At 38.9% G+C, this 27422-nt stretch overlaps 1 protein-coding gene and 1 long non-coding RNA gene across 7 annotated transcripts in view; one reads left to right on the top strand and one right to left on the bottom strand.

Annotated features, from left to right (window-relative positions):
• LOC116553836 overlaps window positions 1–1314 on the bottom strand; it is a 9315-nt gene extending 8001 nt beyond the window's left edge. Inside the window, exons 1-2 of the long non-coding RNA XR_004269935.1 lie at window positions 1302–1314; window positions 160–164 (exon numbers count right to left, since the gene is read on the bottom strand). This is a non-coding gene — a long non-coding RNA (uncharacterized LOC116553836). The remainder of the gene's footprint in view (window positions 1–159; window positions 165–1301) is intronic.
• ARMH3 (armadillo like helical domain containing 3) overlaps window positions 1–27422 on the top strand; it is a 205240-nt gene that overhangs the window by 96827 nt on the left and 80991 nt on the right. For all 6 annotated transcript variants that reach the window (XR_004269933.1, XM_032281396.1, XM_032281392.1 and 3 more), the window contains one exon: window positions 8801–8876. Coding sequence is in view for 5 of the 6 variants with exons in the window: in XM_032281396.1 (XP_032137287.1) it covers window positions 8801–8876 (76 nt within the window). In the remaining variant the exon portion in view is untranslated. The remainder of the gene's footprint in view (window positions 1–8800; window positions 8877–27422) is intronic.

Here is a 27422-nt window from a genome sequence, read left to right as displayed (position 1 = left end):
GATCCACCCACCTCAGCTTCCCAAAGTGCTGGGATTACAAGCGTAAGCCACCGCACCTGGCCAAAACTATCTTAGAGAGTAGGAAAATTATATAACAGCTCTACAATGGTATGATCAGTTGCTCAACAATGTCTGCAAGGACCCAGGTTTTAAAAATACCTCTGCTCTCTCATTCTCATTGTAATAGCGTTAGCATCAAGTCAGTTGTCCATGCAACAGCAAGTTTCAGTTGTCCCATCAAGACCTACCTCTTTATTTTAGGAGCTTGGCAGCCTTACATAAGAACTCTCTAATTGACTTCACATTGGCTAGATGTGCTCAGGGTACCCTAGTGTGGTTTGCATCTGCCTGGGTTCACCAACTTCTTGAGAATGTAGAATGTAGAGTTTTCCAAGGGTGGAGAGCTGCCCCAGAGGTTTTAGCACTCATCAGTAGATGAATAAAGATGCTTTTCAATGAGGAAAGGAAAGAGTTAGAGTAGGGGAGATATTTTATAAAAGTCTAACATACTAGCTCAACTGGGCCATATGTAACTTCTCAAATGAGGTAAAGCCTTGTGGCTACAGCAACAATATAAGAGAAGATACCTGTGGATGTCCAAACCTGCCAAGGGAATAAAAATGTTAACCAGGAGGACACAAATAGGAAAGTGAAAATTTTCACCAACTGAAACATAGCAAACAATAGGAAGTAACATGCTTCAGTGCTCTGTTTTATATAAAGTATAAACTTCTGGTGAAAAAAAAATTGCTTTTTATTAACAAAGGTTTGTGAGGCATTATTTATATATACAGCAAAAACCACCCTTTTAAATGTACAGTTTTGAGTTTTGACAAATGCATATAGTAGTGTAATTATCACAAAAAAAATCAAGATATAGAAGAGTTTCACCATTGAAATAAAGCAGTGCTAAGCAGGAGTGATTTTTCTCACTAATGTTTTGTTGTTTTCATCATGAAACTCTTGCATGTATTCTGTTAGATTTATCTTAATGTGTTTCATGGGGTTTGGTGCTATTGTTAATAGTATATTTGAAAATTTTAAATTTTAACTGTTCATTGCCAATATGCAAAAACACTACTGTTTTTAAATTTTTTTTTATATAACAGCTTTATGAGATATAATTCACCTACCACATAATCTGCCCATTAAAGGATACAGTTTGATGAGTTTTAATATATTCAGAGTTGTACTACCATCACCACAATGAACTTTGAAATATTTTCTTTTCTTTTTTTTGAGATGGAGTCTCACTCCCGTCACCCAGCCTGGAGTGCAATGGTGTGATCTTGGCTCACTACAACCTCTGCCTCCCAGGTTCAAGTGATTCTCCTGCCTCAGCCTCCCAAGTAGCTGGGATTATGGACATGCACCAAAAGTAGCCTGGCTAATTTTTATGTTTTTAGTATAGATAGGGTTTCACTATGTTGGCCAGGCTGGTCTTGAATTTCTGACCTTAGGTGATCTGCCCACCTTGGCCTCCCAAAGTGCTGGGATTACATGCGTGAGCCACTGTGTCCAGCCCTGGAGCATTTGCATCACCCCAATGAGAAACCTCCCATTTACTGCAATCTCCTGAGCCCTAGGCAATTACTAATCTACTCTTTGTGTCTATAGATTTGCCTATTCTGGACATTTTATGTAAATGAAATCATACACTATGTGGTCTTTTGTGACTGGCTTCTTTTATTTGGGATCTTTTCAAGGTTTATCTGTGTTGTATCCATGAAGTAACAGTAATTGTTCCATTTTCTCTGTGGAACAATATTACACTGTATGGATATACCACATTTTATTTATCTGTTCATCAGGTGGTAGACATTTAGGTTGCCTCTACTTTTTGCTATTATGAATTATCCTGCTATGAGCATCCATGTACAAATTTTTGTATGGGCATGTTTTCATTCTCTTGAGTGTATACCTAGGAGCAGAGTTGCTGAGTCATATGATAACTCTGTGTTTAACCTTTTGAGGAACTGCCACACTGTGTGACTGTCGTCTCTTTTCCAAAGTGGGTGTACCATTTTACACAAGCAAGAAACAATACCGATTTTTAATCTTGTATCCTGTTATCTTGCTAATTTTGATCTTGTATCCTGTAATCTCACTTATTAGGTTTAGTAGTTTTTGTAACCTTTTGGGATTTTCTACATAGACATTCATGTTGTATGTGAATGTTGTGTGCCTTTTATTTCTTTTTCTTGCCTTATTTTACTGGTTACGACCTCCACTACTATGTTAAATTAGAGGGTAAGGATGGACATACTTGACTTGTGTCCAGTCTTAAGGTGAAAAGATTAAGGTTATCCTCCATTAAGTGTGTTATTAGCTGTAGGTTGTTCATAGTTGTCATCTGTCTGGTTGAGGACATTTCCTTTCATTTCCTTAGAATTATTGTCATTAATGAATATTCAATTTTGTTAAACATCTTCTAGCATTTATTGACATGATTACATGATTTTCCTGCTATTGTCTGTTAGTAGCGATTGACTGATTTTTAAATGTTGACCAACCCCACATGATTATAACTTACCATTTTTACATATTTTTGTATTTGATTTGGAAGTATTCATGAGGTATATTGGTCTGTAGTTTTATTTTCTTAAAATGTCTTTTTCTGGTTTTGGTGTTAGATAATTTTGGCCTCATAATAATATGAATTGGGAAGTGTTCTGTCATTGCTCATCTTCTAAATTCTGGAAGAATTTGTTTAAGAGTGGTTTGTTCCCTATTCTTTAAATGTTTGGTAAGATTTGCCAGTCAAGCCACTGCGTCTAGAGTTTGCTTTCTTGGAAGATTTTAAACTATAAGTTCAATTTATTTAATAGATACAGGACTATTTAAGTTATCTATTTATTTATCAGTAACTTTTGGAAGTTTGTATCTTTGAAGAAATTTGTTTTTATTATGTTGTCACTTTTATGGGGTATACAGTTGTTTGTAATATTCACTTTTAATGTCTGTAGGGTCTGTACTCAGCTTTCATTCTCTATATTGGTAATTTATATCTTCTTTTTATTTTTCTTCAGTCTGGATAGGTGTTTATCAAGTTTATTGATTCCTCCCCCCCTCAGAGAACCACCTTTTTATTGATTTTTTTTCTCTGTTGTTTTTCTGTTTTATTGATTTGTGCTCTTTATTTTATTTTCATTGCTTGCTTTGAGTTTAATTTGCTCCTCTTTAGCTAATTTTTTAGAGTGGAAGCGTAGTTCACTGGTATGAGACCTTTCTTTTTTTCTAATATAAATATTTTGTACTATAAATTTCCCTTTAAGTACTGCTTTAGCTGCAGCTCTTAAGTTTTTATTTGTTGTGTTTTTATTGTCTTTTGAGTTCAATTTGTTATCTCATTTCCCTTAAATTACTTCCTTGACTTTTGAAGTTTTTAGAAATGCCTAATTTCCAAATACTTGGAGATTTTCCACATTTTCTTCTGTAAGTTTTAGTTTAGTGTTGCCCCAAGAATATTGTTTGTATTATTTCAGTGCTTTGAAGTTTATTGAGACTTGTTTTATGGCCCAGAATATGGTCTATCTTGGTAAATGTTTCATTCCATATGCACTTGTATTTTGCTCTTGGTGGGTAAGTTTTAGTTTGGTTGAGCTGTATGATGATATTGTTCTGTTTTCACAATTTTTTCTGTCTTCTTATTTTAAAGCAACAGAAAAGATTGTTGAAATATTCAGCTGTAATTGTGCATTTGTCTGTTTCTCCTTTTAGTTCTTTTCACTTTTTGGTTCATCTGCTTTGTAGCTCTGCTGTTAGATAGATACACATTTAGGATTATTATATCTTGGCAAATTGACTTGTTTATCATTATATAATATCTTTCTTTATCACCCTGGTGGTATTCCTTGTTCTGAATTCTGTTTTGTCTGACTTTAATATAGCCACCCTGGCTTTTTTATTATTAGTATCTTCATGGATACCTTATTTTTTTTTTTTTTTCAAAGTAAATTCTTGGTGTATAGCTTGAGTACAGTGGCTATTCAGAGATATGATCATAGTGCAATACACCCTCAAACTCCTGGGCTTAACTGATCCTTCTACCTCAGCCTCCTGAGTAGCTGGGACTACAGGTACATACCACTGTGGCTGGCTTATATATTTTACTGTTAGCTATATTTTTATGTTAAAAGTGTCTGTCATGTACATAGCCTAGAGTTGGGTCTTGTTTGTTATCCAGTCTGACAATCTCTGTATCTTACTTGGCGTATTATCCATACATATTTAATGCAATAATCAATATAGTTTCTTTCAGTTCTACCACTTATTTTGTTTGTCCATCCCTCCACTTTTTTGGCTCTTCTATACCTGCTTTTCTGCTTTCTTTTGGATAATTTGAATATATTTAAATATTCTATTTTAATTTATCAGTTGGCTGTTTGGCTATATTTGCATATTTTTAGCAGTTTCTCTAAGATTGCATTGAATATACCTTTTGCAGTCTACTTAAAGTTAGCATTGTACCACTTCAATGAAATGTAGAAACTTGGCTACTATATAGGTTTATTTTCATTCCTTCATTCATTTTGAGACGGAGTTTCGCTCTTGTTGCCCAGGCTAGAGTGCAATGGTGTGATCTCAGCTCACTGCAACCTCTGCCTCCCGGATTCAAGTGATTCTCCTGCCTCAGCCTCCCGAGTAGTTTCACTAGGGGCAGAAACTCCGCCCTAATTTCTGTCTCCTTTTTTTCTAAGACTAAAGCATCACCACACCAGGCTAATTTTTGTATTTTTAGTGGAGACAGCGTTTTGCCATGTTGGTCAGTCTATTCTTGAACTCCTGACCTCAGGTGATCCACCCACATCGGCCTCCGAAAGTGCTGGGATTACAAGCGTGAGCTACCATGCCTGGCCTCTGAATGCTTTTAATATTTTCTTTTTATCATTGGTTTTCAACAGTATGATTATCACATGCCTTGGCATGGTTTTCTTTATGTTTATTTTGCTTGGGGTTCTTAGAACTTCTTGAATCTGTACATTTCTGGTTTCATCAAATGTGGAAATGTTTTGGCTATGATTTCTTCAAACATTTTTTGTCCCCGCTTTTCTGTTCTCAATTTAGACCACACACACACACACACACACACACACACACACACACACACACACACACACACACACACACATATATGTATATATAGGCTCAAGCAGTCCTTCTGCTTTAGACTCCCAAAGTGCTGACATTATAGGCAGTCGCCACTGTGCTTAGCCATGGGTTTCCTTTTTAATATTTCCCTTTCTTTTCTCATCATTTTCAAGTTTTCCTCAGTCTTTCTCAATATATGGAACATATTTCTAATAGCTGTTTTAATGTCCTTGTCTTCTCCTTCCCTCATCTTTCTCATGTCTAGGTCTGTTTCTACTGATTGATTTTCCCACTGCTTATGGTTCATGTTTTTTTTTTTGTTTCTTATGGTTTGTATTTTTTTTCTTTCTTTGCATGTCTGGTTATTTTTGTTATTAGGATTTAGAAGTTGTGATTTTTATGATGTGGATACTGGATTTTGTTATGTTTCTTTTATGTAACATTGGAGTTTATTCTGGAATGTGATTATGTTATGTGGAATCAGTTGGATCTTTTCAGGGTTTGCTTTTAAGGGTTGAGGGCAGATCAAGAGCAACCTTTAATGTAGGCTAATTTGTCCCATTACAAATGCAGTACCCATTTACGGAATCTGCCTGATACTCTGTGTATTAATAGGTCTTTCCACTCTTGGTGGTGGAAACAAGTTATTTTCATTGTAGAGCTTGCCATGAGCTCCTCAGTTTCTTCTCCTTTCCAGTGGTTCTTTGCCGTCAGCCTTGGCTAGTTTCTTCTTCTGTATGCATAGATCAGTGTCTGCAAGAGATGTAAGAGATCTTCAGAGCTGTCTGTCAAACTTACTCCTTGCCAGCTTTCTGCCGTACACCTTCTAGATGTCTTGGTCTCTCCAAATGCTGATCTCTGTGTCTTCAATTTGGCAAGACTTCTGGCTTCTGTTTAGATTCCTTTTTCCAGCCCTGCGGTGTAGGAACTTCTCTGTAGGGAAGTCGTAGGGTTCACCTTCTTTGTTTTCCTCCTTTTGGGGGATCATAATTCTGTACTGCTTATTTTCCAATGTCTGACAGCCATTGTTTTATGTTTTGTCCAGTTTTCTGCTGTTTAAGGTAAGGGGGTAAGTTATGTCTTTCTAGCATCTTGGCTAGAAGAGAAAAGACTTTGTTTTTTGTTTTTCGAGATGGAGTCTTGCTCTGTCACCCAGATTGGAGGGCAGTGGCACAATCTCAGCTCACTGCAACCTCTGCCTCCTGGGTTCGAGCAGTTTTCCTGCCTTAGCCTCCCGAGTAGCTAGGATTACAGGCACGTGCGACCATGCCCACCTGATTTTTTGTTTGTAATTTTAGTAGAGACAGGGTTTCATTGTGTTGGCCAGGCTAGTCTTGAACGCCTGACCTCAAGTGGTCTACCCGCCTCAGTCGCCCAAAGTGCTGGGGTTACAGGGTTGAGCCACCGTGCCCAGCTCACTAAGACATTTTTGATAAAAGCACACACTTACTGTTCTTGTTTGGCTGCAGAGAAGCCCACTGTATAGGAAGTACCTCCACAGAAGCTACCCAGAACCATAAATGACATTATGTTTTAAATTGTCTTTTCTTATTTTTAAAATCAAAGATAATTACCAATACTAAAGAAAAAGCATAGAAAATATTTAAAATCTTATAATTCCTTGGCTGTAGTACTACCACTGTTTTCATTTTTATATATTAATCCGCATGCATGCATAGTTTTACGGAGTTGTAATCATGATATCTTTCTAGCTTGTGTTTTTTAACATACAATTTAAATTTTTTGTAATTTTCATGTCTCTTTTTAAATGGCTGCATATTGTTTTTGTGTACAATAATTTACTACATAAATATTTGCCTTAGTTTGAGGCTTTTAGGGAATTTTGAAATAATTTTGTGTTTTAGTTTGGTAGCTTAGAAAAGAATGTAAAAACCAATGGCGTTTTCAAAGGAAATGCAGTGATGAGGTCATCTGGCTGCCTGTTCAGTAAGGAGCAGAGCTGAGAGGATATTACAGACAAGTAATCCATGTACAGAGTTCAATACTTCTGTGAAAATGTGAGAAGGAGAAAATTCAGCTCAATTGCACAAAATTCTAGGTTCCTACCATCAGAGAACTTGTGATTTTGTGGGGGATCTGGTGAAAAACCAATGCATCTAAATAAATTTCACAGTTGAGTTGAACAATACTATACTATATTCCCTGTACTAAATCTTATAAATTAAAAAAGCAGCACTCTTGATGTGTTTTATTAAGGTGCCTGTCTTATCTTCTTTTTCATAAAATTGCATGAATTTATAAAAGTGAGACATTGCTGGAACAGATGTAGAGCAGCCAGATGAGTTTTCTTCCCCGCATTACAGCTGCAGGCCCTCCCTCTAATAGAGCTACTACTGCAGCTCTTGCCGAAGAATCCTGGGTCAGGCATAGACACTGATGGTACTCAGCTATGAAGGTCATATACAGATTGATCACACATTTCTTAATGTCAGTGAGGCCCTACTTTTTTTCTTTTGGGAAAGTTTCAGATACATTCATTCATTCACTTGGGAGGTAGTCTATTGAAATTAATAAGAGCCAAACTTTATCTCATTTACTACGTGGCAGGCACGAATCTAAGAGCTTTATGTATAACAATTCTTTCATATGGGTATTGCTGTTATTCGCTAGTAGCTGGCAGGGGCTGGGCTTGAATCCCAACCATTGGCTTCAGAGATCTTGTTCTTCTCTTTGTAAATGTAGGCTCTTGAGTCATTCCCTTCAGGTTCAAATTCCAGCTCCATTACTTAGAACTTGTGTGAATGACCACAGTCAGTTACTATACTTGTCTCCTCTGAGTCTTGGTTTTCCATATCTGTGTGCTACATTACATATAACCTAACTTGGTCCAGTGCCTGGCATGTAGTAAGTCCTCCACATACTTAGCTCTTATTAATTAACCATTCGTTAAAACATATACTTAGAGTTCCTTCCATGTGCTTGCTCTTTCAAGGAGCCCTTGTGCTGTTTTGTCTGTTTTCTAAAATGGCATAGGTACTTTAATGTGTGGCTCTGAAGATCATAGCTGATAGAGGATATATTCAGGTTAGTATTTCTATTACCTTTCCTCCGTGTATGAGCTTGGAAAAGGGAGAGAATTTGGTCAAAGGAAGAACATTCTTGTGGATTCATTTTTCAGGTCACACAGTTAAGTCATTTTGCAGGTCACACAGTTAAGTCAGAGGACCAAGAAAAGGTTAATCCTTGATTGACACGTGACCACCCTCCATGTGGATGTGTCCTGTTTGACTGAGTTTATATGTTAAGAAGTTTATATGTATACGTAGAGCAGGAAGGGACACCAACTAAGCCAGCCAGTTCTACTAAATCAGCCCCCACCATTAGGGAAATGATAAATATGGCAACCAGGTAACCCTCACATCAGCACCCCAGTGTAGATTTTAAATGAATGCAAATATTAAGTTATGGAACCCTATTAGCAGAGGGGAGGGAAAACCAAAGGCAGAGAACGAGTAGAGTATTTTGATAGAAAGTGAAAAGAAGTTAGAGAAAAAACTCGAGTGAAAATAGTTGAGAGAATTCTGTAAACCCTTATATTTTTATCTAAGCTGAGGATGTTTTTAACAGAAGATTGGCACAGGCTTTGTTTGGTTATTCTGAGAGTGCTATTCTGAGATGTGTCTTCATTCCTCATGTTTGTGTTTTATACCGGGGGTTTGACAGATCTGTGTTCTTTCCTTCTTTGCAGTCCTGAGACTTTCTACCAATGCAGGCCAGTGGAAAGAAGCAGCTAGCAAGGTGACCCATGCATTGGTTAATATCAGGTAAGGAATGAGAAGTATCTCTTGCAGAGTTCCTTGGCTCTTCCTCAGGTTTATTGTACCTTTCTATGTAGAGTGTGTTGAACACTCTCCTATTTTAAGCCTTGATGTCTGTAGGAGTGGAAGAAAAATTGTCGTACTTGATCAAGAAAAGCAGGAGTACACCAGGCTTTTATTTTGTCATATTGAAACAGCTCAAAGTGCTGGCTGTTCTGTGAATTTTTTTTTGCTGAGAGATGGTTACAAGCCCTTTTCAGGCATGCTAGTTGCCAGAGTGTTCTCTGTGTATAGGTCATCTGAAAGCTTTTCTCCAAAAATATTCAGCTTTTCTCCATGACTTCAGTGAATGACTCATGGTTATCTAGAATGTTGACCTTTTACTTTACGTGACTATTTATATTTGTGGTAAACAGAGGCAAATAGGAGTCTATGGAGCTAAGTCATTTTAGGTTGCTTATGAAACAGCAAGGCAATTACAGAGTGCCGTATGTATTGGATAAAGCTGTGTCAGGCATGGAGTTGGTCAGGGTCTTGAGGAGTTACCACCCATACATAGGCGTGAGTTGTTGGTTAATGAGAGGAGAAAGTGCTTTCACCATTGGGAAACCTATATCTGACTTTTCTTCTGTTTCTTGCTCCCTTTGTGCCTATGATTTTCCATTTTCTCTACAGTTATTACATTGTTCTTATAAACAATTGGAAAATTAACATTGAGTAAAAGAGGCAAACCCAACAGATGGGGAACTTGATTTAGCTCCAGATGTAAGCCTTGCCAGACATTCCTAGTAATAGTAATGCACATTTACAAATTGGTATAGATTCTAATGCGTGACAAAGCTGGGCTGTGATTTTTTTTTTCCTATGTCTTTTCTTTCTTTGTATTTAAAGGTAAAATTTCCTGTTCCTGCAGTGCTTTACTACACTGTTTGGCACATCTGGGCATAAAAGGAGAAATGTGAAATGTGTGTGTTAAGAGGGCTGGGATGAGGAAGCATGGGATGAGATGTGCTAACAAGATTGCAACGAAGGTTGGTTTGCCTTACCTGTCTCCAGAGTCATTTGGCATCAAACACAATTTTATAAATCTCACAAATAATTGCATTTCTGCACCTAGCAAATAATCCAGCTACTGCGATAAGGCCTTATGATAAATGTGATTTTCTGTAAGAATCAGGAATTGCAAACTGCCTACTCCCAAATACCTCTTTATGACCCAAGGGCAGTATGACAAATGTGGGTATTTGATTGAAGCACCAGGTTCTGGGGTAGGGTATGAAGTGCATATGGACATAATTTATGTTGTGTTGACTTATTCATGTATTTATGTAGGCTTTTCAGGCAGCTCCTTTTCATCTGGGGCCTGTTTCCTTGATCACATTCCTTTATGCTTGCTTTATCTTCTACTTTGTTGCTTTTCCTTTTTGTGGTTTCTGGCTTGGCTACTGTCCCTGTTCTTCCCAGGGGCCATCAAACAGCTGATTTAAGCTTTTGACCTCTCCTTTTTCTGACAGCTAAGAAGGGACTGGGCTAAGCCTTGTTACCATGTAACCTCTTTATTCTGTCTGCATGACTGTCAGGCCTCTGCCTTCATTTTCATTCCTTAAATTTCTCTGATGAACTTGTGGCAATAATCACATCATTTTTACTGTTGCTAATAATTGGACTCTGTATACACGTAAAGTAGCAAAAAGATCCAGTCACAGATAGGCTCAGTGGCTCACGCCTGTAATCCTGGTCCTTTGGGAGATAGAGGTGGGAGGATCACTTGAGCCCAGGAATTCAAAACCAGCCTGGCCAACATAGTGAGACCCTGTCTCTTAAAAAAAAGATAATTAGCTGGGCCTGGTGGCACGTGCCTGTAGTCCCAGCTACTCAGGATCCTGAAGTGGGAGGATAATTTGAGCCGAGGAGGTCAGGCAGAAGCTATAGTGAGCCAGGATCATGCCACTTTGAGACCCTGTCTCAAAAAAAAAAAAAATCAATTTTCTCAAGAGATAATTGGAAAGAAGTGTTTAATGTCAACCACAGTAAGGCCAGATCAGGGAAAAATACAACTGGTACTAAGCCTGCAAAAGTGTACTGTTTTTTTTTTTTTTTTCCTGACATCTATTCTCACATATTAAATGCCAGACTTTGTGCTGGTCTTTCTTATACAATCTTCTTTAATCTTTAAACTCTATAGGGTGTATTATGTACTTTTTAAAATATACTTTTTCCTAGTGATGAAACTGAGTCTTAAAGATGTTGTATATTGTGGAAGGCCCCATATTTGTTCCTTGGCAAAGCTGAGAATTAATAATAGGTCTTCTTTTTTTCTTTGGGACAGAGTCTGACTCTGTTGCCCAGGCTAGAGTACAGTGGCATGATTTCTGCTCACTGCAACCTCTGCCTCCCGGGCTCAAGCAGTCTTCCCACCTCAGCCTCTCAAGTAGCTGGGACTACAGGCATGTGTCAACACACTTGGCTAATTTTTGTATTTTTTGTAGAGATGGGGTTTCGCTCTGTTGCCAAGACTGGTCTCAAACTCCTGAGCCCAAGTGATCCACCCACCTTGGCCTTCCAAAGTGCTGGGATTACAGGTGTGAGCCACTGCGCCTAGCCTAATCATAGGTCTTCTAAATCCAAGTTCAGGACTGCTCTTTCTTCCAAACCATAATGCCTCCTTCTATAAAGTTGCATTGAATACTAACATGGAGGGGTAAACTGAAAACTCGTCATGATGTATTGAAAGGAATATGGAAATTTGAGTTGGAAAAACTATATTTTTTTCTTTTGTCCTGCCACTTACTTTGTGAACTTGAGCAAATTACTTAGCTTCTGTGGGCCTGTATCTACCATTTATAAAATGGGCGGATAGTGATATTAATTATATCACAGGGTAATGGTTGTGAGAATTATATAATGTAATGCATATGAAAGCTAGTGAACTGTAAACTACTGGTTATTTCACTTGTGTCTTCAAGGTTCATTTCTGTTGTAGCATGTGTCATAATTACCTTCCTTTTTAGGCTGAATAATATTCCTCTGCCTGTTATACCAAATTTTGCTTATCCATTCATCTGTTGATGGACACTTGAGTTGCTTCTACTTTTTGATTATTATAAATAATGCTGCTATGAACATGGGTATACAAATACCTGTTTAAGACCCCACTTTCACTTTTTGGGGACATATCCCCAGAAGAGGACTTGCTGTGTCATATGGTAATTCTGTGTTTATTTTTATTTTTTGAGGAATTGCTATAGTGTTTTTTTAGATTTAGCATTTTGAGTCTTCCTTAGAGTGTTTCCTAAGTACATCTTCATTTTTCTTTTTTTTTTTTTTTTGAGTAGGAGTTTCGCTCTTGTTACCTAGGCTGGAGTGCAATGGCGCGATCTCGGCTCACCGCAACCTCCGCCTCCTGGGTTCAGGCAATTCTCCTGCCTCAGCCTCCTGAGCAGCTGGGATTACAGGCACGCACCACCATGCCCAGCTAATTTTTTGTAGTTTTAGTAGAGACGGGGTTTCACCATGTTGACCAGGATGGTCTCGATCTCTTGACCTCGTGATCCACCCGCCTCGGCCTCCCAAAGTGCTGGGATTACAGGCGTGAGCCACCGCACCTGGCCCTCATTTTTCTTTTCTGTAAAAGTTAAGATGTTACCTTAACCTTGAAAGATGTTTTGCTTTCCTTGGTAGGGAGAACTTGATGGCTTTGGATGAGGGCAGTCCAGGGAGTTTTCTTCTCAGTCAGTATTCTCTTAGCAGAGGACAAAAAATAGTATGAGTTGGAAGTCTGTACTCCACTAAACCAATGATAATGAGTGCTGCCTCAGGCTCTTTTGCCTTTCTCTAATAGCTTGTCTTATATACCCATGACACTACTTTCTGTGGTTTAGAAAACAAGGACCCTGGGTCAGAAAATCTGATCTGTGGCTCCCCAGGAATACTGTGGGATATTTAACACCAAGTCGATTATCAAGGATAGAGATATAAAGGCTTAGCAGTAAAATTCTGATGTTGTGCAGCATTTGCTTCTGCTGTTTATAAAAGGTATTTGTGCTGATCCCACATCTGAAAAGGATTTCTAAGACAGAGTAAACAAGCTCTTAGCCACCTCTTCTGTAGTATGTTCTTTGATAGCCATAGGAAGGGCTCGGGTTGCATGTGAAGTCTTCAGACACCAAACAGCTCTGAGGCCTTCCAGACTAGTTTGCCAGTTGATGATAGCCCCAAATTATGTCTTTGAGATCTGGAATGCAGTGCATCTAATGACTACCCTAACATAGTGCCTCCCCAGCAAGTGAAAGGCAGCAGGAAGGCTGTAGACCTTTCTGTTCTAAGAATACTTAGTTTAGATTGTGACAGTGAAAGTTAAAAGTACTTTGACACATTTGGAGGCCTAAATTTTCTCGTGTCAGTCTTTTTGCTTTTCACTTGTCTTTCTTGGCTTAGTCAAGCTAGTTTTTTAACTGTCAAAGTTAGTTGTGTTTAAACAATTTGCCTCTCTCTTCCTGTTTGATCCTTCAGTGAGATTCTTAAAATGCAGCTGCTTAGAAACTGCTGTTTTTATTGGTGTTTACCAACAAACAGGGCCCTATATGTTTTCCTCTCTATAGGAGAGTTGTGTCATTGCTTTGCTATAAAATATACATCTATTGCTCCACCTTTGAGATTCTACTTGTTGGTATAATTATTGCTTCAGTTGCTTCCACAGATCTAGTGGTTCACAAAGGAGTGCTTTGAGGGGCCAGTGCAGGGCTGCTAGGTGAACTGTAGCACGGTAAAGGAGTCTTGGTTTAGGAGACTGTTAATGACAATTCAGATATTGTAATTAAGATTTTTAGTTGGGGGCTGCAGTGTTTTAGATGAGTGTGACTTTAGCATCTAAAACTCCTCCTAAACTTATCCTGAAATTTGGGAAGTCTTGCTAAGTAGTTCCTGCCAACACTTGGCAGGCAATCCCAGTGAGGTCTTGTACGTTAGGAAGATGTCTGCTGACAATTAACCTTATTAGTCAAAAGAGAGAAAGATGGTGAACTAAAATCTGACCTCATCTAAACAAACAACTTTCAGGGTAAGTAATTTGAAGCCCTAAATGAAATCTCTTCAGATTAACATTTTAATGCTTTTCACTTAATGAGCATTTTATTGGGACCAAGTTCAAAATCCTATTCTCTGATTGCTCACAAAAGAAAATAGTGACTGAATCATACTGCAAGTAGGTGATTCTCCCAATCTGTAATTTTCTTAAGATAGATCAAGTTTTAACTATGGTTAATGTATTAACTTTTTTCTTTATTTAGAATGCATTAAGCTGAAGTTCTGTATTTCTTCAAGAATTACTTTTTAGTTATTATGATTAGTGACAAGCCTGGGATTTGGAGTGAGAATTTAGTGCATTTCTTTGTAAATCTCTTAATTGTTCACCTAGCAAGTTTGCTTCCTGTTTCCCTGTTCACTTCATGGTCTTTTTGTTTGAGTGCCAAAGTGGTCCCCTCACCCACTCTTTATACTTAAGTGCTTATGTAGCTGTTTTCTTTCACCCTAAAAAACACTCTTCCTATCATACATGGGTGCGCACGCATGCGTGCACGTGCACACACAGTAAGTGTACAGTGCTGGGGAGGCTAGGGAACAAGAATAGCTCTCAGCAGCCTCTGAGATAATGGGGTTTATTGAGTATGACATCCTATAGAATAGGCTGTGTATAGAATTCTGAATGTTACAGGAAATAAGCCTTCAAGCAGTAATTACTGTCGATGGCAACAAAGTTAGTGTTAGGAATGGATGTGAGGGCTCATCTAGCCAAAATCTCCCCAACTTTCCTTGCTCACTCACCTGTTTGGGCTAAAATCTTTGCCTCATTTCTATAGTTCTCTTAACAAAATGGATACTAATGAGAGAGAAGCAGTTTCATGCCCAAGCACTTCAGATGAGGGATGCAACTTAGTGTAGTGAAAAGTAAATGTGGACTAAAGTGATTAATGGTAGAAGTAGAGCCATTGGGCTGTTGACTCTTGAGTAGCACGGAGTACATGAACATAACCTTCTATTGTGCAGTTGTCTGCTCCGAGATGGCAGGTAGGCTCAGATTATCTCCCCTGAGTTAGAGTTTCTCAATAACGACCTTTTTTTTTTCTTCTGTTAATCAGACCCTGCTGATCTCCCATTAGAGAAAATGAAAAGCATTATGCAGATTAAAACAAAGTACCAAAATGAAGCTGGTATAATATTGTTTACCCAATGACTAGGAGCATTACATATCATTCTAATGGTCGCTGTTCCCTAATCTCTTAAGACTTCAGCTAGAATTGAAAAACTAAACACTGAATCCCATGTGGTTAATCATCTGTTTTACCCTAGCTTGGTTTATGCTGCAAAATGAAGTTTTACAATAGGTCATAGCTGGGCTGGGTGAACTGCAGTCCAGTAAAGAAGTCTTAGTTTAGGAGATTCAGACGTCTGTAAGTAAATATTCAGATTTTTACCTGGGGGCTACTGTGTTTAAATGAGTGTGACTTTAGCATCTAAAACCCATCCTAAACTTATCCTGAAATTTTCTTAGGGCCTTTTTCTACATTTGCCCTATTTTTTTAACTTGTGGTAAAAATACACATAACATAAAATGTACTATTTTAATGATTTTTAAGTGTACAGCTTAGTGGTAAGTACGTTCACACTGTTGCACAACCATCACCAACATCCATCGCCAGGGCTACTTCTTTTTCTTCAACTGAAACTCTGTACCCATCGCATACAAATTCCCTGTTCCTTCCTTCTCCCAGCCTCTAGCAATCATCATTCTGTTTTGTGTTTCTATGAATTTGATTATTCTAGGAACTTTGTATAAGAGGAATTACAAAATGTTTGTCCTTCATGCCTGGATTATTTTGCCTAATATAATGTTCTCAAGGTTTGTCCCTGTTGTAGCAGGTATCAGAATTTCCTTTTTAGGGATGAATAATATTGCATTGTATGAATATACTACATTTTGCTTCTCTATTGTCGTGTCAACAGACACTTAGGTTGCTTCTACCTTTTAGCGATTGTGACTAATGCTGGTGTGAACATGAGTGTATATAAATCTCTTTTTGAGACTCTGCTTTCATTTCTTTCGGTTATGTACCCAGAAGTGTTATTGCTGAATCATATGGTAATTCTCTGTATAACATTTTGAGTAACTGCCACTCAAAGTGGCTGCACCATTTTATTTCCCAATTTCTTCACATTCTTCCCAACACTTGTTTTCTGTTTCTGTTTTTGTTTTTTGCTCTGCCTCTCTCCTCTGTTTCATTTTTTGATTACTAACCATCCCAGTAGGTATGAAGTGGTATCTCATAGTGATTTTAATTTCTTTTTTTTTCCTTTTTTTTTTTTTAAGATTGGGGTTTCACCATGATGGCCATGCTCGTCTTGAACTTCTGACTTCAGGTGATCCACCCACCTTGGCCTCCCAAAGTGCTAGGATTACAGGCGTGAGCCACCACGCCTGGCAATTTCATTTTTTTTAATGACTAGTGATGTTGAGCATCTTTTTATATACTTATTGGCCATTTGTATATCTTCTTTGGAGAAATGTCTATTGAAGTCTTCTGCTCATTTTTTAATGGAGTTTTTTGGTTTTTTGTTGCTGAGTTTTAGGAGTTCTTTATATTTTCTACCTATTAATTCATTATCAGATATATGATGTGCAGATATTTTCTCCCATTTTATGGGTTGCCTTTCATTTCATTGATGGTGTCCTTTGACAAGTTTTTAATTTTGATGAAATCCAACTTAGCTATTTTTTCATTTGTTGCTTATGTTTTTGTTATTACATCCAATAAACCATTGCCAAATCCAATGTCATAAGGTTATCCCCATGTTTTCTTCTAAGAGTTTTATGTTGTTTTAGCCCTTACATTTAAGTCTTTGATCTTTTTTTGTTTTTTGAGGTGGGGTCTCACTATGTTGCCCAGGCTCATCTTGAACTCCTGGGCTTAAGTGATCCTCCTAACTCAGCCTCCCTAGTAGCAAGGACTACAGCTACTACACCCAGCTTCCTTTGATCCATTTTGAGTGAATTTTTATATATGATATAAAGTAAGCTTCCAACTTCATTTTTTGGCCTACGGATATTCAGTTTCCTTAATGCCCATTGCTTTTTTTGTTTGTTTGTTTGTTTTTTGTTTTTTTTAGGTGGAGTTTTGTTCTTGTTGTCTAGGCTGGAGTGTAATTGTGTGGTCTCAGCTCACTACAGTCTTTGCCTCTCGGGTTCAAGTGATTCTCCTGCCTCAGCCTCCCAAGTAGCTGGGATTATTGGTGCCTGCCACTACGCCCCGCTAATTTTTTTTATTTTTAGTAAAGATGGAGTTTCACCATGTTGGCCAGGCTGGTCTCGAACTACTGACCTCAGATGTGAGCCTCTGCCTCCCAAAGTGCTGGGATTATAGGCGTGAGCCACTGTGCTTGGCCCCAGCTGCTTTTTTGAGATAATCACAGTTCAGATTTCTCAACTCGAATCAGGCTGAATTTGGAACTTAACTGATAAGGGATGTAAATGGAGCCTCTCCACATTTTTTCCTACATATTTCTATTCCTTTTTGTTTTTTAGGTTTGCTCATTCTGCTGTTTAAGAGATAGCATAATGTAGTGGTTAAGTGTAGGGATGTAGAGTCAGGTTGTCTGAGTTTGAGTCCCAGCTCTACCATTACTTTGGACAAGTTTTTTTAACCATTCTTTCCCTGAGGTTTCTCAGCTATAAAGTGAGGATAACAATGGATCTATGTCATTATTGAGATTATTAAATGACTATAAAGTATGTAGAATAGTGCCTCGCACATATTCAGTGCTATATACATGTTTATTGTTATTATTTTTAAATTGTTGTTCTGATTGTGCAAGTCTGGGAATCTTAGCCCCTTTCATATCCAACTTTGTTCAGTCCTTTGTCCCTAATCATGTGGACTTAGTAGGGACCAGAGATACAAAATGATATTAGTTAGAAGCTGACATCAGGGGCAATACTGGAACTTTGGCTGTCAGCCTGTGCCTTTGTATCATTAATGGAAAAATAATTGGGGTGGGGAGAGTTTGCGTTTTCTATCACTTTCAGTCCTTTGAGGAGATGTTTGACCATGCAGTCTTGGCTATATCATTACAGTAAAAGAATGTTCCCAAAACGAATACACATATACTTGAGAGGCTATTAACAAGCATGTTCTTATCTTTGGTTGGTAGAATTATAGGTGGTTTTATAGGTTGGTGGAAAGTAATGGCAAAGCCTCAATTACTTTTGCATCAACCTAATAGATTTTTGTTCTTGTATTTTAATTTATTAAACATTTAGCTGTGGACTTTTTTTTTTTTTGTAGATACTCTTTATCAGGTTGAAGAAAGTCTCTTCTGTTTTTAGTTTGTTGGGTGCTTTTATCATCAAAGGGTGTTGGATTTTGTCAGATGCTTTTTCTGCTTCTATTGAGATGATTTTGTGGTTTTTATTTCTTATTCTATTGATACAGTGTACTACATTAATTGATTTTCAGATGTTAAACAAACCTTGCATTCCTGGGTTAAATCCTACTTGGTCATGGTGTGTAATTTTTGTACTTTGCTGGATTCAGTTTGCTAGTACAGGATGAGCATCTCAAATTTGAAAATCTGAACTCTGAAATGCTCTGAAATCTGAAACTTTTTGAATACCAACGTGATGGTTAAGGGAAATGCCCATTGGCACAATTTGTGTTTCAGATTTCTGGATTAGGGATGCTCAACTGGTAAGTATAGTGCAAATAAAAAAAAAATCGGAAACCTAAAACACTTCTGGTCCCAAGCATTTTGGATAAGGGATATTCAGTCTATGCTTTGTGTCCATATGCAATATCTGCAGACCAGAGAGGTATTGTTAGCTCATTTTTTGTTAGTTTAATCCTTCTTTACTGCCTTCTTTTGCATTAAGTGAATATTTTCTAAAAGGCATTTTTATTGCTTTAACAATTTTTTTTCACTATTTTTTTAGTTATTTCCATAGTAATTGCTCTAGGTCTTACTATACATATCTTAATTTATCAGAATCAGCTTCAGATTTATACTACATTGATTCCAGTGAATATTGAAATGTTACTCCTGTACAACTCTAAATAACATATCCACACAACACCCACTTCAGTAAACTTTACTTGCAGAGAACACACTTTCCTGAGAAAGTGAGGACTCACTAGAAACAGGACTCTAATTTTGTCCACTTTATCATTTCTGGAGCAGGACTAGATGATAGTGGGGGGGGCGGGAATCTGTATTTAGATTGTAGATACATACATTTCCTTTGTGGGAGATTTTCTCACATGTAGGTGTTAAACACAGCCTTTTAGATCCTGCTCTATTCCTTGGTGAGCTAATAGTCTACAGCTATTTCTTTTCCTGTACTCAAAATGTGAGCAGTCAGTGCTCATTGGCTCTTAAGGTCTGCATTATTGAGCTTCATAACAAAGTATAGGTACAAAAGTAACAGGAATAACAGGGGAATAATTGTTTTGGGGGTATATAATTTTGAAAGGACACAATACTTTGATATGTAGTCAAAGAAGGAGTTGTTAGGTGTGTTCCTTTATGTCTAGAGTCAGTGTTGGTTTGTAGAAGATATTCTTGTACTGTGTTCTGTCTTTTAAAAAATTTATTTTATTTTCCAGGTGGTGGCTCATGCCTGTAATCCCAGCACTTTGGGAGGCTGAGGTGGGTGGATCACCTGAGGTCAGGAGTTCAAGACCAGCCGGGCTGACATAATGAAACCCCATCTCTACTGAAAATACAAAAATTAGTTGGGCGTGGTGGTGGGTGCCTATAGTCCCAGCTACCAGGAGGCTGAGGCAGGAAAATCGCTCCAACCCAGGAGATAGAGGTTTCAGTGAGCCGAGATCGCACCATTGCACTCCAGCCTGGGTGAAAAGAGTGAAACTGTCTCAAACAATAACAAACAACAATATGTTATTGTATTGTACTTTTTGTTTTTCTTTTAGAGGCAAGTTCTCTGTCTGTTGCCCAGGCTGGAGTGCAGTGGCATAATTATAGCTCACTGCAGCCTCAAACTCTGTAGCTCAAGTGATCCCCCCACCTCAGCCTTCCAAGTAGCTGGGACTATAGGCATGCGCCACTGTGCCTGGCTTGTGCCCTGTCTTTTGTATCTCATTTTCTCCCACTAAGGTAGGGGCTGCCAATTGTGGCCTATTTGTATTGGCTCAAATTAGGAACTATTTCTAGAATATTGCTCCCAGGAGAAAAGGGGTCCAGCTTGAGCTCAGCCCTTTGTCCTGAATCAAGCTACTGGACTGTGAAAAGGATCTCTTTAGTGATTCCGGGTGGATTCTTTGAGAATATCAGTTGAAGCCTTGTAGATATTGGGCCTTACCCTGTGTAAAGTCTCAGATTTTATAAGAACTTGAACAGCCAACCCGAGGAACCTTATAAGAACCTTTTATTATGTTTATGAGTTAGTTGGGAGAGATCTTGTATGTATCTGGTGACCTTAAATATTGTTTTGGCAAATGATTAAACATTATTTTTTGTTGCTTAACTATACTGACATTTTCTCTTCCTTATTTTATTTTATTTTACTTTATTTTTGAGACAGCGTCTCTGTCGCCCAAGCTGGAGTGCAGCGTCACGATCTTGGCTCACTGCAACCTCTGCCTCCCATGCTCAAGCGATTCTCATGCCCCAGCCTCCAGAGTAGCTGAGATTACAGGCATGTGCCACCATACCCAGCTAGTATTTTGTATTGTTGGCAGAGATGAGGTTTCACCATGTTGGCCAGGCTGGTCTTGAACTCCTGACCTCAAGTGACCCACCCACCTTGGCCTTCCAAAGTGCTGAGATTGTAGATGTGAGCCACTGCATCCAGCATTTTTATTTTTGTAGTGACGGGGTCCACTATATTGCCCAGCCAGGTTGGTTTTGAACTCCTGAGCTCAAGCAGTCCTTCTGTGTTGGCCTCCCAAAGTGCTGGGATTACAGGCTAAGACTTCGTGCCCTGCCTCTTTCTTAATGAATTATGCCAAATACTTATTTGAGCCTTTTGGAGGTGGCTGGGAAGGACTGCCTGTGTGACTAAGACAGTGATAATGGAATAGCTGCTTCCTGATGTCTAGAGTTAACTGAGCATGAACCTTGATGTAAAAAGGGGCTGTGTTCTAAGCAGACAGTTGGAGATGAAATTGCCAAGAACATTGGAGAAGAAATGTATGATTGGCAGTTTGCTCCAGAATATTCTAGCTCTTGGTCCCAAGTCTGTAAGTAAATGGGCCCCGCATGTCAGGAAAGCACATTCACTCCTTTCTCTTTAGGTCCACAGTCTCACACTATTATTTCTGTAAATGTGTATTTATACAGCAAAGGCCTTGGGTTTGCACTTGTGCAATTAGTAATTGATTGGATCTCCTACCTATAACTTTATGGTATGGTAAATTAACTATAATTTTTAATCTTAGCTTTAACTTTTCATGGGTTTCTTTTCTGAAATGGGCCTTCTGACATATGTCCTTTATTCTGCTAATCTTTCAATCAGCAGAACCTACCGTATGCTATTCCCAATTTCTTTAGGTAAGCATCAAAATTATGGGAAGAGAGAGATTGAGAAGGGGAGAGAGTGAATGAGAAGCAGGGTGTTTGTGTGAGATAGATTAGGGATCCTTCTTTAAAAATCTATGGATTGGCCGGGCGCGGCGGCTCACTCCTGTAATCCCAGCACTTTGGGAGGCCAAGGTGGGTGGACCACAGGTCAAGAGATCGAGACCATCCTGGCCAACATGGGTGAAACCCCATCTGTACTAAAAAAAAATACAAAAATTAGCTGGGCGTGGTGGCGCAGCTACTTGGGAGGCTGAGGCAGGAGAATTGCTTGAACCCGGGAGGCAGAGTTTGCAGTGAGCCAAGATTGTGCCACTGCACCCCAGCCTGGCGCCTGGCAACAGAGCCAGACTCTGTCTCAAAAAGAATAAAAAAGTCTGTGGATTGAAGAGTATTGCTATATTTTTCTATTTCTGCCACTGTTTCCTTATTTTTGCAACTGTTTTTAAGTGGTAGAAATTGAGAACCAGCAGGGCAGTCAAGGTGACCTAGAACTCTGCTGCTTTGTCTTAGTAGGAAGTACCTTAGAAGAAAGGTTATTTCCAGTGGACTCATTCTATAATGTGGTCGTAGGGATGAGAAGGAGCCAGAGTCTGTATCAATCCAAACTCTATCATTCCTGGGTGTTTGCTCTTTCCCAGCCAGCTCTCCCTAGCCTCTGGCTCTCTGGAGATGGGCTGCTTTGACTGGCATAACTATCCCTGATCCTCTAGGGTTGTGCTACTCCTTAATTATTATTAATCCCAAGGTAGGAAAAAAAAATTTGTTTTCACCTGAGAAAAGGTTAATTTTTTTCCCCCAAAGGAACTCTTCTTAGGAAATGTAGCCATTCAATTATAAAAATACTGGTTTCTAATTATAACTTTTTTTTTTTTTTTGAGATGGAGCCTTACTCTGTAGCCCAGGCTGGAGTGTCCTGGTTCAAGTAATTCTCCTACCTCAGCCTTTCAAGTACTGGGATTATAGGCACAAGCCACCATGCCCAGCTAATTTTTGTATTTTTCAATAGAGATGGGGTTTCACCATGTCGGCCAGTCTGGTCTTGAACCCCTGACCTCGTGATCCTCCCACCTCGGCCTCCCAAAGTGCTGGAATTACAGGCGTGAGCCACCGCGCCTGGCCTCTAATTATAACTTCCATAAGGTCTAGCCACAAAGCGTATAAATAGGCATAGTTTAGGTCCCTAATTTCTTTCCCTTTTCCATTATATATCTAGGGTACTTAAAAAATAAATTATTTTAAATCCATGTGCGGTTCTTCATCTTATCCCTTATTTTTCCCTTTCCACATATCTTTCCCAAAAGTCAAAGTGGAATTCTGGCCATATAACTCAAGATATATAATCATTCTGAATTCTCATGTTTGGCTGCATGTGGCAGTTCACACTTGTAATCTCAGTGCTTTGGGAGGCTGAGGCAGGAGGATCACTTGAGGCCAGGATGAGACCAGCCTGGACAACATACAAAAAATTTAAAAAATAATTAGGTAGGTGTGGTGGCATATGCCTGTAGTCCCAGCTACTCTGGAGGCTAACTAAGGCAGGAGGATCACTTGAGCTCAGGAGTTCGAGGCTGCAGTGAGCTATGATCACACCACACTGTACTATAGCCTGGATGACAGAGTGAGACCTTGTCTCCAAAAAATAAAATAAAATAATAAAAAATACATTATCAGGTTTATATCAGAATGACTAAGGTACCAGTGCTCATCTTTTCTATGGGGCTTTACCCCTGCAGGTTAGAACCTTAAAAGCTGAAAGAACTTAAGAGCCCATGTATGTCAGTCTCCTTCCCAAAGTATAAATCTCATTTGTTGGGGATATATTCAGCTTCTGCTCAAATACTTAGTGAAATAGTGCTTAATACTTTAGGTTCCAGACCATTAATTTTTTTGAGACGAAGTCTTGCTCTGTCACTCTGGAGTGCAGTGGCATGATCTCGGCTCACTGCAACCTCCACCTCCCCAGTACAAGCGGTTCTCCTGCCTCAGCCTCCCCAAGTAGCTAGGATTACAGGTGCTCACCACCACACCTGACTAATTTTTTTGTATCTTCAGTAGAGACAGGATTTCACCATGTTGGCCAGTCTGGTCTCAAACTCCTGAACCGCCCCCAGCCCATTCATTCTTTAAAATGATGGGTATCTCGCCGAGGGCTGTGGCTCATGCCTGTACTCCCAGCACTTTGGGAGGCTGAGGTGGGCGGATCACGAGGTCAGGAGTTTGAGACCAGCCTGGCCAACATGGTGAAACCCCCGTCTCTACTAAAAATTAGCTGGGCATGGTGGTGCATGCCTGTAATCTCAGCTACTTGGGAGGCTGAGGCAGATGAACTGGGACCCGGGAGGTGGAGGTTGTAGTGAGCTAAGATCGCGCCGCTGCACTCCAGCCTGGGCTACAGAGTGAGACTCCATCTTTAAAAAAAAAAAAAAAAAAAAAAAGCTGAGTGTCTCTTATGTTGCAGTCTTTCTCTTTATAACCTAAACCTGTTGATTCCGCTTCTACCTTTAGTTACAATACTAAAAAATTTACTGTCTTGTAAATGTTAACTTCTTCAAAGGACTAATATGTAATACTGCTGAACATTCTTTGTCTCTCAGTTCTTCTTCATATGCTATGGTTTCAAAATCTCTGGCACACGTGATTGTCCTTTGGACATATTCTAACTTCTTAATTTATCATGTGAAATGTGGTGTTAGGATGTGCCTTATACCAAATAAGCATTCAGTGTATGTTTCCTACCTTGAATGACATCTAGAACTGGATCTAGATATGTAGCTCAGATTACAAGGAGACTATTCATATGCATGATATGGACATATTTTATTTGCAGCCTCCAATTGCATTATGTTACTCAGCAGCTGAATCACATTGTTGGTTCATAGCAAACTTGAGTCCCACGAAAACCTTGAATCTGCTTAAAGTGACCTGCCTTCAAGCCAGTTCTCTCCCATCCTATACTAGTTCAGTTGGTAGTGGTATTTTGTTTTGGCTTGTGTGGTGCTACTTTTTTATTTTATTTTAATGCTACTTGCTCTTAGAAAAAAAAAATTTAAGCAATGCAGAAAAGCATACAAACCAGAGTAAAATAAAATGATCTAAAACCTCACCTTTCAAGTTAGCTACTATTGCTGTTTTGGTGAATCTCCCCTCTGAATATCTACAGTTGACCTTTTTTTTTTTTTTTTTTTTTTTTAAAGATAAACTATATGCAACACTTTATTTTTGTTAAATGTGTTTTGTTGATTTCAGCCCATCATACTAGCTTCTCAGGATATTTTTCAAATCCTCATTATGTCATTCTGTGTATTGGTTATCTTTTGAAGTTTTGTATCATCAGCACATTTGATAAATATGCCTTCTAAATCTTTGTCCAGATGCTTTGATCTATTCCTGACTATGCTACTGATTTGGTGGATAATTTTGGACTAATCTCTCCCCTTTCTGGGCTTTGGCCTGCTGTTATGTGAAATGGCCTTGAAGACTGAAAAAGTTTCGTTAAGAATCAGCTGCAAAGCTCTTTGCGAAGAATGAATTTGTGAAGAAATTTGTAGATGGGGAATCATCAGGGCTAGACTAGAAAAATAAGATCCTTTTATGGAAAAATCAGGGATAACAATCTTCATAGGGTGGTTTAAATCTTCCTGCTGGGCGCGGTGGCTCAAGCCTATAATCCCAGCACTTTGGGAGGCTGAGGTGGGTGGATTACGAGGTCAAGAGATCGAGACCATCCTGGTCAACATGGTGAAACCCTGTATCTACTAAAAATACAAAACATTAGCTGGGCATGGTGGCGCGTGCCTGTAATCTCAGCTGCTCAGGTTGTTGAGGCAGGAGAATTGCCTGAACCCAGGAGACAGAGGTTGCGGTGAGCCGAGATCGCGGCATTGCACGCCAGCCTGGGTAACAAGAGTGAAACTCCGTCTAAAAAAAAAAAAAAAATCTTCCTGTAGCCTCCTACTCTCCCAAAACCCCAGCAGAGTGATTCATCATTTGGATAATTTTTTAAAATTAAAAAAAAAACAAGATTGTAGCAGGCATTATTTCTTTTGTTGAGAAATTAGAACATAACAGGTAAAGGGCAGTAAAAAAGATAGCTTTGGAGTGAGAGTTGGTGGGAGAGCTTTACTGAAAAAGAAGATGCTCTTTGCTGTTTTCTCTTTTAATTAGTACTAAGCTTGGGGGGGTCACAATATAGGCTCTTATGAGTTGGAGTCCATAGGGAGGGAATAGTGTGCAACTCACTGCTGCTTGCAAGTTCTCCTCTAAATAAGCCTTCCTAATTTCATATGAACAGGTTTCTTAAGCTACTCTATGAAACAAGGGTTTCTCTGCATTCTTAAAGAAGGTGTGATAATCTGAAACTGAAACTGAGGCAGCATTTTAAGTAGGCAATTAATGACATGGTAAGATTTTTAACTCCAGTAGATTAATTGTTAAATAAATTATGTCTGCATTTTACTGTCATTTTACTGTGCTATCAGCCTAATTATAAATATAGTGTTACATAGTGGAAGAATATAATAAGCAGAATTATGTACTCAGTGATCAGACTTCAGGAATTTCTAACACTGAGGAAAAGATTTTCTTCTTAAACTGTCTCTTGCTGTTCTTTTTATATAGGTTTTGATTAATTTTACCTTGATTATACATTTCTCCCTGAAGCCCAGATACTATGCATGCTGTAGCAAAGTAGGCTCCTATTGTAAGAGATTTAATGAGAGTTTTTGTTTTAATTGGTTTCTATATAATTTCTTTTAAAACCACTAACGTGAGTGGGATGTCAAACATGGAGTGTGCTAATGCATTTTCACTACCCGGTGTACCAAAGGACATTAATTTCTCTCTCATTAGACACCATTTTCATATGATGAAAATTCTTAATCTCAAGGAAGCTCCAAAGACAGTTGGTTCCCATTGGTCTCCCCTCACATGCATTCATCTTGGTGACACATCTGAAAAGGCAGCAGGAGTAGCCATCTGTAGTTGGATCTCATTTCTGACCAGTTTTGAATGTACTTCATCTTTCTTGTGGGATAATACTAGATGGGATTCAGATAGGGATGGATTAACGGTTCTTTTTGCCCTGTTAATCTGAACTGATTTCCTACTTATGCAAAAAAAAATGAACTATTTGATAAATTCTAAAGAGTATTATATTAATGAATATGTATAATAAAACTTGATCATAAAATGAACACATATGAATCACTCACCTTAAGAAATAGAAGATGTTCCAACAGAGCAAAGCAGGGAAAAAAAAAAAAAAAAAAAAGAAATAGAAGAGGTGCCAGGTGTGGTGGCTCACACCTATAATCCCAGCACTTTGGGAGGCTGAGGCGGATAGATCACGAGGTCAAGAGATGGAGACCATCCTGGCCAACATGGTGAAACCCAGTCTCCACTAAAAATAAAAAAAATTAGCTGGGCATGGTGGTGTGCACCTGTAGTCCCAGCAACTCAGGAGGCTGAGACAGGAGGATCACTTGAACCCGGGAGGTGGAGGTTGCAGTGAACTGAGATCGTGCCACTGGACTCCAGCCTGGAGATAGAGTGAGACTTCGTCTCAAAAAAAAAAAAAAAAAAAGGAAATAGAAGGGGCTGGGCATGGTGGCTGTATTACACCTGTAATCCCAGCACTTTGAGAGGCCAAGGCAAGAGGATCACTTGAATTCAGGAGTTTGAAACCAGTTTGGGCAATATAGCAAGACCTTGTTTCTACTAAGAATAATTTTTAAGAAATTGGCTGGGCGCGGTGGCTCATGCCTATAATCCCAGCACTTTGGGAAGCCAAGGCGGGTGGATCACGAGGTCAAGAGATCGAGACCATCCTGGTCAACATGGTGAAACCCCGTCTCTACTAAAAATACAAAAAATTATCTGGGCATGGTGGCGCACGCCTGTAATCCCAGCTACTGAGGAGGCTGAGGCAGGAGAATTGCCTGAACCCAGGAGGCGGAGGTTGCGGTT

The sequence above is a fragment of the Sapajus apella genome, unplaced genomic scaffold, assembly GCF_009761245.1.
Source record: "Sapajus apella isolate SASKATOON/1434 unplaced genomic scaffold, GSC_monkey_1.0 scaffold13, whole genome shotgun sequence".
NCBI lineage: Eukaryota > Metazoa > Chordata > Mammalia > Primates > Cebidae > Sapajus > Sapajus apella.
Note: the sequence above shows the minus strand (reverse complement) of the source record. Positions and strands in the feature narration are given on the sequence as shown.